The sequence below is a fragment of the Lathyrus oleraceus genome, chromosome 2 (genome assembly GCF_024323335.1).
Source record: "Lathyrus oleraceus cultivar Zhongwan6 chromosome 2, CAAS_Psat_ZW6_1.0, whole genome shotgun sequence".
NCBI classification, from domain to species: Eukaryota; Viridiplantae; Streptophyta; class Magnoliopsida; order Fabales; family Fabaceae; genus Lathyrus; species Lathyrus oleraceus.
The window spans coordinates 113,733,758-113,746,093 of record NC_066580.1 but is presented as its reverse complement, the minus strand read 5'-3'; the positions used below and the strand labels follow the sequence as shown (position 1 = coordinate 113,746,093).

General features: G+C 37.0%; 1 protein-coding gene across 1 annotated transcript; it reads left to right on the top strand.

Moving 5' to 3' along the window:
* The first annotated feature begins 9,171 nt into the window (after window positions 1-9,171).
* LOC127122151 (uncharacterized mitochondrial protein AtMg00810-like) lies at window positions 9,172-11,791 on the top strand. Its single transcript, XM_051052537.1, has 3 exons — window positions 9,172-9,637; window positions 9,761-9,834; window positions 11,744-11,791. Exons 1-3 carry the CDS (start codon window positions 9,172-9,174, stop codon window positions 11,789-11,791), a joined length of 588 nt encoding a protein of 195 aa, XP_050908494.1.
* The last annotated feature ends 545 nt before the right edge of the window (window positions 11,792-12,336 follow it).

Sequence of the window (12,336 nt, the reverse complement as noted above, 5' to 3'; positions counted from 1 at the left end):
GGATCTGAGATATACTTCCGAAGCTGCGACACGTGGAATACATCATGCAAATTCGAAAGATTAGGTGGTAATGCCATCCGATAAGCAACTTTTCCAACTCGTTCTAAGATTTGATACAGACCAATGAAGCGAGGAGTGAGCTTTTTAGACTTCAAAGCTCTCCCAACTCCGGTCACAGGCGTGACTCTCAAAAACACATGGTCACCAGCTTGAAATTCTAAATCCTTCTTCCGCTTGTCATGGTAACTCTTCTGCCTACTCTGAGAAGCTTTCATCTTCTCCCGGATAAACTTCACCTTCTCGGTAGTTTCTCGAACTAACTCTGGTCCAAGTACTACACTCTCACCAGATTCGTGCCAACACAACGGAGTTCTACATCTACGACCATACAATGCTTCAAAAGGCGCCATTCCGATACTAGAATGGTAACTATTATTGTATGTGAACTCGATCAATGGAAGATAAGTGTCCCACGAACCTCCTTGTTCAAGAACACAAGCTCTCAGTAAATCTTCCAATGACTGAATAGTTCTCTCAGTTTGACCATCAGTTTGAGGATGATATGCCGAACTCAACCTCAACTTAGATCCCAACGAATCTTGCAAACTTTTCCAAAATCCCGATGTAAACCTCGGATCTCTGTCCGACACAACACACAGAGGAACACCATGCAACTTTACAATTACTCGGATGTAAATCTCCGCCAACTTCGCAATTGGGTAAGTGATGTTAATAGGTATGAAGTGAGCCGACTTCGTGAGCCTATCGACGATCACCCAAATTGAATCATGCCCTCTTAAAGTAGCAGGCAACCCCGTTACAAAGTCCATAGAAATGCTATCCCATTTCCATTCTGGAACGTCCAACGGTTGCATCAACCCAGCAGGTTTCTGATGCTCAATCTTCGACTTCTGACAAGTTAAGCACGCATACACAAAACGAGCCACATCTTCTTTCATTCCTGGCCACCAAAATAATTTCTTTAAATCCTGATACATTTTAGTAGCTCCTGGGTGAATGCTCAAGCTGCTTCTATGACCCTCCTCTAGAATACTTCTCTTCAAAATTGCGTCGTCAGGAATACAAATTCTTTCCCCTAATTTCAACACACCTCTCGCATCAACCTTAAAGTCACCTTTCTCTGATTGACCACAACGATTAAGGATATCTACCAATTTCACATCCAATTTCTGTGCCTCTCGGATACTATCCATAAAATCATTATTAATCTTTAGCATTCCTAGCATCACACTCTGCGGTGTTACTTCGCAAACCAAACTCATATCCCGAAATTGCTCAATTAATTCCAACTCCTTAATCATCATTGCTGACACATGCAAGGTCTTTCTACTTAAAGCATCGGCCACAACATTTGCTTTTCCTGGATGATAATTCAAACCGAAATCATAATCCTTAAGCAATTCGAACCACCTACGTTGTCTCATATTCAGTTCTTTCTGATCAAATAGATACTTTAAACTTTTATGATCGCTGGAAACTTCAAATCTGGAACCATAAAGGTAATGCCTCCAAAGTTTTAGCGCAAACACTACAGCAGCAAGTTCAAGATCATGCGTAGGATAATTCTTTTCATGAATTCTCAACTGTCGCGACGCATAAGCAATTACTTTATTATTCTGCATGAGCACACCTCCCAAACCCATCGATGAAGCATCACAGTAAATTATAAACGGTTCCTCCGGATTTGGCAAAGTCAAAACCGGCGCCGACGTCAATCTCCTCTTTAATTCAGTAAAACTCTCTTCGCACTGAACATCCCACACGAAAGCTTTACCTTTGCAAGTTAATTTAGTCAACGGAAGTGCTAACTTAGAAAATCCTTCAATAAATCTTCTGTAATATCCAGCTAATCCCAAAAAGCTTCTAATCTCGGTAACCGACTTAGGAGTTTCCCATTGCAATACAGCTTCTACCTTGGAAGGATCTACAGCAATACCCTTTCCTGAAATTACATGGCCGAGAAAACTGACTTCTCTTAACCAAAACTCACACTTGGACAACTTCGCATACAATTTCTTATCTCTCAAAACCTCTAATACTAACCTCAAATGTTCCTGGTGCTCTCCTTCGGACTTAGAGTAAATCAAAATATCATCAATAAATACTACCACAAAATGATCCAGATAAGTATGGAAAATACGATTCATGTATTCCATAAATACTCCCGGCGCATTAGTCACACCGAAAGGCATCACAGAATACTCATAATGTCCATACCGAGTTCTGAACGCTGTCTTCTGGATGTCCTCATCTTTCACTTTGATCTGATGATAGCCCGATCTCAAATCAATCTTACTGAACACGCAAGCACCCACTAACTGATCCATCAAATCATCTATCCTCGGTAGTGGATACTTATTCTTGATCGTTACTTTATTCAATTGTCTATAATCAATACAAAGCCTCATACTACCCTCTTTCTTCTTTACTAGCAACACTGGAGCTCCCCACGGCGACACACTTGGTCTTATAAACTTCTTCTCAAGTAAGTCTTCCAATTGCTTCTTTAATTCATACAATTCAGATGCCGACATTCTATACGGTGCCATCGAAACAGGCCTAGTACCAGGTACCAGATCAATAGTAAATTCAACTTCCCTCTCTGGCGGCACACTAGGAATTTCGTCAGGAAAAACTTCAGGGAATTCTTTCACCACTAACAGTTCTTCTATCTTAGCTTTACTTTCAACCGACAACGTCGCCATCAAAGAAAACATCTGAGCTCCCTCTTTCATCAATTTTCGCAATTCTCTGAAAGGTAATAAGTCAACTCCTTCCTCTTCAGGAGTGGAAAACCTCACCGACTTATGATGACAATTTATATGAACATAATTATACTCTAACCAGTTCATACCAAGAATTACATCCATCCCATCCAACTGCAAACATACTAAATCAACATAGAAATCTTTATCGAAGATCGACAAAGGACATTTTAAACATACCAAAGAAGTAGTTACTGATCCCTTAGCTGGGGTCTCAACAATCAATTCACCATCCAAAGCGGACAATTTTAAACCCAGTCTTCGAGCACAGTTAGCAGAAATAAAACAGTGGGTAGCACCGGTATCAATAATAGTAATTAAAGGAGTACCATTTATGAAACATGTACCTCGGATAAGTCTGTCCTCATAGGAGGTTTGAGTTCCGGTCAATGCGAACACCTTCCCAGTCTGAGATTTCTTTGGCTTCTGACACTGACTTCCAATATGCCCTTCTTCGCCACAATTAAAACAAATCACTTCCTTGTGCTTGCAATCAGCTATTGCATGACCAGTCTTACCACAGCGAAAACACCTCTTTACTTCAGCAGTGCATACATTACTCTTATGACCAGCCTGACCACATTTGAAGCAAACTATACCAGCAGGAGCACCTCCCCTACTAGTTCTCTGAGCCGGAACAACTACTTGTTTCCCTTTTCCCACTGGAGCATCATACGGCTTGCCACGGTTTTGATGCTGCTTTCCCTTACGGTCACTGACAATCTTGTAATGAGCGTTATTGTCTTCCTCAAATATCCTGCAGCTATCAACCAGTTCAGTAAAAATGCGTATCTTCTGATATCCAACAGCCTTCTTAATCTCAGAGCGCAATCCGTTCTCAAACTTGATGCACTTTGAAAATTCAGCACCAGCACCAGTGTAATGAGGATAAAATTTGGACAGCTCTACAAATTTCGCAGCATAATCAGTGACAAACATGTTTCCTTGCTTCAGCTCAAGGAATTCAATTTCCTTCTTACCGCGGACATCTTCTGGATAATACTTTCTCAGAAATTCCCTACGGAATACATCCCAAGTAATGTCTTCACCTGCCACTGTCAACCTCTCGTGAGTCTCTAGCCACCAGTCATCAGCTTCGACTGCTAGCATGTGAGTACCATACCGAACCTTCTGAGCTGGAGTGCAATCCATAACACGGAAGATTCTCTCAATCTCTTTCAACCATCCCAAGGCTGCATCTGGATCATGCTTCCCTTTAAACACCGGCAGATTCTCTCTTTGAAAAGTCGCCAAGCTACGTGATCCAGCATCACCACCAGCATTTGGCAAGTTCTGCACAGCTTGTGCCATTGCTTGCATTGCGGCAGCCATTGCAGCGTCATTCCTTCCAGCCATTTCAACTTATCAATACAACACAACTTAACGTTAGATTAATAACATTTACACAATTGTTAGACAGTAACGACACGACAACTGGCCGGACAGACCGACCTGCTCTGATACCACTAATGTAACACCCTTCTAAATACCCCAAATATTTAATTAAAACAACAGCATATAAATCAATATCAGAGTAATCATGCACCAAGGGTGTCACATAATACTTCACATAATTCACCGTAAAAATCAGTCATGCTCATTATTTAATTCAACATAAACACTTCTTTAAAAATTCGCAGCGGATAGAAACATTCAACATCTGTAATATCTTAAAATTAACATTTATTCAACAAATAAAACATCCCGTCCCGATGTTACATCTATCAGAGCATGACCCACTAAAACCACTCTAGACTCCAAGCACTAGCTTCTACTCAACTCACTGCTCGTTACCTGAAAAATATAACTGTAAGGGTGAGTTCCTCAATCGATATAACAAATATTATAAATCATCACGTTATGTTAAGTAACTTTACACGTTAATCACCCACATCATATCATGCATTCGGTAGCAGCATATTCAACTCAACATCATATTCAAACACAACGTAAATGCAACTCAAATGAGACTCGACTCTTCATGCATGTGGTACCATTTGGAGTAAAACTCCCAACTTAAAATCATTGCCAGTTTAGTGGGCATCAAGGCATAAGCCTTCAACTTTCAACTTAAAATTTTGCCAATCCAGGCCAACGTGGTGTGAGCAAAAGCCCCATAATTTTTGCCAATCCAGGCCAACGTGGTGTGAGCAAAAGCCCCATAATTTTGCCAATCCAGGCCAACGTGGTGTGAGCAAAAGCCCCGACTTAATGCATATGAATGTATATGGCATGTACGACTTGAAAGTTCAACAACATAATAACAACGACAACATAACAGCTTTTTCAGCAACAACAACTTAAAAATCAACTTTGGCTCATCAGCCTACAACTCAGCATTTTCAACAAAACAACTTATATTCAACTTTGGCTCATCAGCCTACAACTTAATATTTTCCACAAAAACAACTTATCAACATATTTGCATCAACATTTCGCAACATAGACTCCACGAATTTATTTATCACAATTGGATACAATAGGCCAATCACCAATTACACTTACATCATAAAAATCAACCATTTTTACATACTGCAACAGTGTTAATCGGTTAACGCTATAGGTTAACCGGTTAACGCAGGAAAATTACACTTCCAGGCAAAACGCAACAGTGTTAACCGGTTAACGCTATAGGTTAACCGGTTAACGCAGGCAAAACTCAACATTTTCACAATTTATAACAGTGTTAACCGGTTAACACCCTGGGTTAACCGGTTAACGCAGGCAAAACAGCAGTCCCTGCGCTAACACAAGGCAGAATGCAGAGTTTCCGCATTTTTCCGTCGTTGGAGGACTTCCGGACCTCCGATTCAACTTCCGTAAAAAGCTATACGCTCAGAAATTCACAATACACTCAAACACAAATTCAATTTCAGCTTCAATACAACTTATTCAACATAACTTCTCAGCATTCTAAATCCCAATTAGGGTCAATCGACGGCTTATCACTACCCATTACATGTTAATCGATAATACCCATTAAACGACGATAAACCCCCCTTACCTTAACAATCCGGCAACTCTTCGAGCTTCAAGCTTTTCCGTTCTCCAACCTTTGCTCTACAGCTCTTTGCCCTTTTCCTCTTCTCTGCAGCTTCTCAGTTTTCACGTAAAAACCTTTTCCAAAAATGAAAACCTTTTCTCTTATTCCACTTATATATTTTCCAATAATAATTATTATTCCAAAATAATAATAATAATCCAATAATTCAATTTATTTAATTAAATTATTAAATATATTATTAACTTAATTAAATAATTCTTTTACTTTATTTGGGGTGTTACATGTTCACCCATAAAGGAGATTACGTGTGCTAGATCCCTAAGATGGGATCCTTATCACCCATGGAGACGATTGCACGTGTCGGGTCCCCAAGATGGGATCCTTTCCGCCCATGGAGATGATTACATGTGATGGATCCCCAAGATGGGATCCTTGCCACCCATGAAGGAGATTATATGCGTTAGATCCCCGAGATTTGATCCTTACCTCCCTAGAGGCAACCATATCAACAAATATCTTCGAATTAAGGCAAAACAATTAAACAATTAACAGTAAATGTAGTTAATATAAAAGGCTCCCTCATAGGGAAGTCATTATTCAAAATAATTACAAAAATCCCTAAAGACGTAAAAAGAAGTACAACCAAAACGAAAATGGGGAGGAGGAATCTCTCTTTGTCTACCAGCTCCTCATCCAGAACCACCTTAAAAGGATCCATGGGGATACATAATGGCTACCATCCTTCTCACTTCATAAAAGTGATAAATGGAGGCCGATACGGCGCCATCCATAATCTGCGAGACCCTCTCCTTTGTGCTTTCAAGAGTACTCTAAGATTTCTAGAGTGACTTCTTCAAGCCCTCCATTTCTTCTCATTGAACAAGTGTGTGAGTGTCCGCTTCTTCAGCAAGAATTTTCAGACCATCCTTACTCATTTTCATCTGCTTTAATGCCATCCCACCTTCTCGAGTGCATTTTTTCAGGTTTAGGGCCTCTGAATGTAGCCTTCCTAGGGTGTTAGGGTGTCTAAATCTTAGCACTCTCCCCCACCAGAAAACACCTCACAAGATGACCCTATAGAAAATTAGATAATTGAGTGGGGGACATAGAAGAAGGCAACCTGTAATCACCCAAAAAGGTCTCAGAGAAGGAGAAAAAATGATCAATAAAACCCGCGACATTAAAGGAATGGTTGTTCCATAGAGAAGGCGCAGGGGAAATCAGAGCGTCCACTTTATCTGAAGAGTTCTTGCTTAACTGGTTCGGTCAAGCACTTTAGCTTAACAACTCTTCTTATCAACAAACTCAAATGCCAGAACACATGCCGACACATATTATTCCACATGTTTCCTAAAATACATCTTGTACATATGTTGTTTTACCTAATGCAACCAACCAAAAGGAACTACATTAGCATTAGCCAATTATGTGACAAAGGGTATTCCGTGTTTTTTTATACTCTTAGTTGTTTAATTGAGCATAAGGTAAGTAAGGACCTTATGTTTAAGGGTTCTAGGATTGATAATGACTATATGCTTGATCTATATGACGTGTAAATACATGGAACTAAGTGATTAGTAGCCATGGGTGAAGATTCTTGGTTATGGCATAGGCACTTAAGTCATGTGCATTTCGACTTAGTAAATAAAATAACATCTAATGATCTAGTGGTTGTTCTTCATAAAATTAAAATTTTAAAATACAAATTGTGTGATGGTTGCCAAATAGAAAAGCAAACAAGAGTGTCGTTTAAATCGAAAAAGTTTGTTTCGACCTCTAAATCTCTCGAGCTTCTCCACCTAAACTTGTTTGTCCCTTCACGGACAAGAAGTTTAGGAGGAAACCATTACGGGTTTGTGATTGTTGATGACTAGTCTAGATTCACTTGGACGTTATTTTTAACCAATAAGGATGAAACTTTTAAGGCTTTTATTGATGTTGCTAAGCTTGTCCAAAATGTTTTTAGTTTAAAAATTATCACACTTCGTATTGATCATGGTGGTGAATTTGTTAACCATCAATTTCAAAACTTTTCTACCAAAAATGGGATTGCTAATAACTTTTCAGGTTTGAGAACTCCATAACAAAATGGTGTTGTTGAGCGTAAAAATCATATTTTGGAAGAATTGGCCCGGACCATGACTAGTAAAATGAGCCTACCTAAGTACTTTTGGGAAGATGCGATTAATATAGCATGCCATGTCTTAAACAGGGTGGTCATTCGACCCATCCTAGAGAAGACACCATATGAGTTAATTAAAGGTAGAAAACTAAATATTTCTTATTTTCGCATTTTTAGTTGCAAATGTTTTATTTTAAATAACAGAAAGGACAGTCTTGGTAAATTTGATGATAAGTCTGATGAAGGGATATTCTCAGGGTGCTCATATATAAGTATAACTTATAAGATTTACAATCATAGAAATTCTTATGTCGAAGAATATATTCATGTTGCTTTTGATTAATATTCACCTCAAAAGACGGGGAAAGACATTTGTTTTGAGGTTTCAAGTGTGATAACGAAAATGTTGATCAACAACGAAAGTTCCAAAAAAGATCCTACTCCTTCAACAAAGGATGAGGGCATTAAGTACGATAAAGAGAAAAACTTACATGAGGATGAAAAACAAGAGACCTTGAACCAACTACCTCAAGATTGGGCAGTCGCAAAAGATTAAGTACTAGGTCACATGATAATAATTTATGTAAGTACTCTGATTTCATTTCTCAGATTGAACCTAAATCGATATCTGATGCTTTACTTGGTGAGGGATGGTTACTTTCTATGCAAGAATAACTTATCCAATTTAAGCGTAACGACATTTGGGACCTTGTTCCGCATCCAATTGATAAAACTATCATTGACACTAGATGAGTATTTAGGAACAAGATGGATGAAAATGGCATAATTATTAGAAATAAAGCAAGATTAATGGAAAAAGGATATAGCCAAGCTTAAAGAATTGACTATGAGGAAACTTATGCTTCTTTAGCTCGTCTAGAAGCTATTAGACTCCTTTTGACATTCGCTTACTGCCTGGATTTTAAGCTTTACCAAATGGATGTTAAATATGTTTTTGTTAATGGCCATATAAACGAAGAGGTGTATTTCTCAGAAGCCTCGGGTTTTGAGGATCACAATAGTCCTTACTGTTATGGTCTCAAACAAGCTCCAAGAGCTTGGTATGAGGGATTGAGTAGACTTTTAATCAAACAAGAATTCAATCGTGGAAAAGTGGACACCACTTTGTTTATATGATGTAAAGCAAAGCATATTCTTTTAGTTCAAATATGTGTAGATGTATTATTTTTGTATATACTAATTAATCTCTTTGTCGAAAGTTTGTAAGTTTGATGCAGGGAGAATTTGAGATGTCACTTATGGGAGAGCTAACATATTTCTTGGGATTGCAAATCAATCAAGCTGAAGAAGGCACTTTCATAAGTCAAACGAAATACTGCTTAGAGCTTCACAAGAAGTTTGATATGAAAGATTTAAAGAGTATCTCAACACCTATGGCCTCAAATGCGCTTATTGACAAATATGAGAGAGGAGTGGATTTCGACATAACCAAGTATAGAGGTATAATAAGATACTTACTCTATTTAGCCGTCGGTAGGCTAGATATCATGTTTAGTGTGTGCATGTGTGTTAGATATGAATCATCACCTAAAGAGTCTCACTTTAAGATTGTAAAACGTATTTTAAGATATCTTAACAGCACCTCTCATCACGGTCTTTGGTATCCTAAAGATAATGCTTATAGCTTAGTAGGTTTTTCTGATTCCGATTTTGCAGGGTGCAAGTTGGATAGGAAAATTACTAGTGTTATATGTTACTTATTTGGTATTTATTTAGTTTTTTTGCACAATAATAAGTAGCGTAAAGTTGATCTTTCTACCACCGAGGATGAATATGTTGTTGCTGGTAGTTGTGCACAAGTCTTATGACTAAACCAACAATGACTAGATTATGATTTAAAACTTGGCCGCATTCAGATTAAGTTTGATAGTACTAGTGCAATAAGCTTCGCTAAGAATTTGGTACTTTATTGATGGAACCAACACGTTGAGATCCGACACCATTTTCTTAGAGATCGTGTGGAAAAAGGGGATGCTATTTTTGAATACGTTGACACTAAGTCAACTTGCTGACATTTTTACAAAACCTTTATCATAAGATCCCTTTCACAAGATTTATAGGGATTTGGGAGTCTTAGACTCTTCGTTCTTTAAATAAAATAAGAATTATGTTTAGTTCCATTTACTATGTATATTTTGTTTTCACTAACACTATTTTGTAGAAAATCATAGCTTTAGCCGACTACATTGGTATGTCTCTATAACTCTTGTATCCAATTTTATATCATTATGTGTGTTTGTTCTAGAATTGTTCATTGGTTTTCTTATTACCTTCTTTATTTTACTTATTCATCTCTAGCAAATGTCTTTGATTGTTCTTCTTTTCATTTAAGTTGTTTTAAATGTGTGTTGCTAATTATGTGTATTTGAGCATTTATATACTTGTTCATGCATTATTTATGTTGCTAACGCATTCCTTCACATAATAATTTTGATCACTTAATCGTTTGTTGTTAAATGTTGGTGTTGTATGTCTATTTTCATTTTGTTGCATGACCATGTATATCTTCGTGTTCTGTATCCAATCTTTGTTATTGTATATTCTTCTTAGCTGTTTAGCTCACATGTTCATCTGGAATTATTTGTTTTTGGTTGGTTATTTGGTTTTTAGACTCATTTCTATCTATTTCTTTTTCATGTTGTCAAAGGGGGAGAAATTGTAATATGAGTCTAGAATTGTTTTATGCGGTGGATTGTGTGCAATGTTTTAGGAGGAGCACTAGGGTTTTTGCTTTTGGCTCAAAGTCGAATCAACTCTAAATGAAAGTTTATCAAGCCTCAAAAGAGGGAAGAATGTAGTTCCATGTCCCTAATACATTTAGAGGGAGAATCCCAATATTGTGGTTTTGTTGCTTGTCTTATCGCTTTCATTTTCATTTACTTTTGTTTATTGAGTCTCCTTCATCATTACACATCATCTATGAATAATTTTTGAATCGATTTTTTTTTAACATCATAAACCAATGGTTATATTTGAACTTAATCATAATGCTTTTAGTCAATTGCATGAATCAATGGAATAAGAACCATGTGTGTTATTGATTCAAGTTTGGTGCAAAGAAAAATCTCAAAGTATTTTGAAAACCATGAAAAAATTGAGATTTTATGTACTTGATTCGAATCATGTGCATATTCTGACTCGAATCAAATTGGACAGATGCAAACCAAGATTTTTCAAACAGTCTGATTTAAACCAGACTTTTAACTTGATTTGAATCATCCAACTTTGTGATTCAAATTAGAATTTTCATTTGATTCGAATCAAAATGATATGGGTTACCTCTGCTTGATTTAATTTGAATTAGATTTTACACCCAATTCGAGTTAGACAATTTTTCCACATTTCTCTTTTGGCTCTGTTTGAATTGATCCAAATCACAATTTACACTTCATTCAAATCATGAGGTTTTTAATTTTAATCATACTTTGTTCTTGATTCGAATCAGTTGAGAAATGGGTCAAAATCAGTTTACTTTATTATTCCAATTCACTTACTCGTTTGACTCAAATCATGAAATACTCTTGATTCAAATCTAACTAACTTTTTCTATTAATTATTGAGCTTAATCTCAAGCACTTATAAAATTATTTTGTCATCATTTTTCAAACATGTGGAAGTCATAATCAGCATTGTGATTTTCTGTGAAATCAACACTATCTCTTTTTAAAAGTTCAAAAGCTCTTGCAGCAAAATTATTGCATCTTCAACCTTCTTTTGATTTCAGATCTTGATCATGAGAGATTTATAATTGATTGAGGGAGATGTCGTCTTGAAACTACTCGTTCTTAAATATTTGGTTGAGATTTCCAGGTAGCTTGCAAGATTGAGATTGTTGTTACTGGCGCTGATAAATTCTAGTGAAATGAAGGAGGTTATTACATCTAGATTGCCTTGGTAGTGATTGTGTGGAAAGCTACGGACAAGGAAAACTTATTCTCAAATCTTCAGACAGTTCATCGCTCAAGGAATTGGTGGTATCAAGGGGTGATTGCTACACACGAAGGCTTGAAGTAGATTGGTGATACTAGAAGATTCAAGAAGCAGGAATCGAGTAAAGATTACACATAAGAGTTTGGCATTATGTTGTATACAAGTCAAAATACAAATAAGAGATTTATTTTTCTTAGCATTATTGTGGATTAGTGATTGTATGAACTCTTGAAATATTTTTCAAAATAAAAAGGAACAATGCAAGTTCCAATGCAAAATCATTGAAGAATGCAATAGGCAATGCAAGGACGAACGTCAAAGCACTATAAATCCCGATTTACTCTCTTTCCCTTACTATTGAATTTAATTTTAGTAGGATATTGAATGCTTAGGTATTTCAATCCTAGCGTAGTTTATCGTTTATTCATTGGTAGAAATTTATTACGTAAAGTTAGATTTTGTTAGAATTGGTT

Coding starts and splice junctions, on each gene's coding strand:
- LOC127122151 (XM_051052537.1), top strand. CDS start 9,172: ATGGGAGAGCTAACATATTTCTTGGGATTGCAAATCAATCAAGCTGAA. Junction 9,638..9,760: donor TGTTATATGTTACTTATTTG/GTATTTATTTAG, acceptor AACAATGACTAG/ATTATGATTTAAAACTTGGC. Junction 9,835..11,743: donor TAAGCTTCGCTAAGAATTTG/GTACTTTATTGA, acceptor TGAGATTTCCAG/GTAGCTTGCAAGATTGAGAT.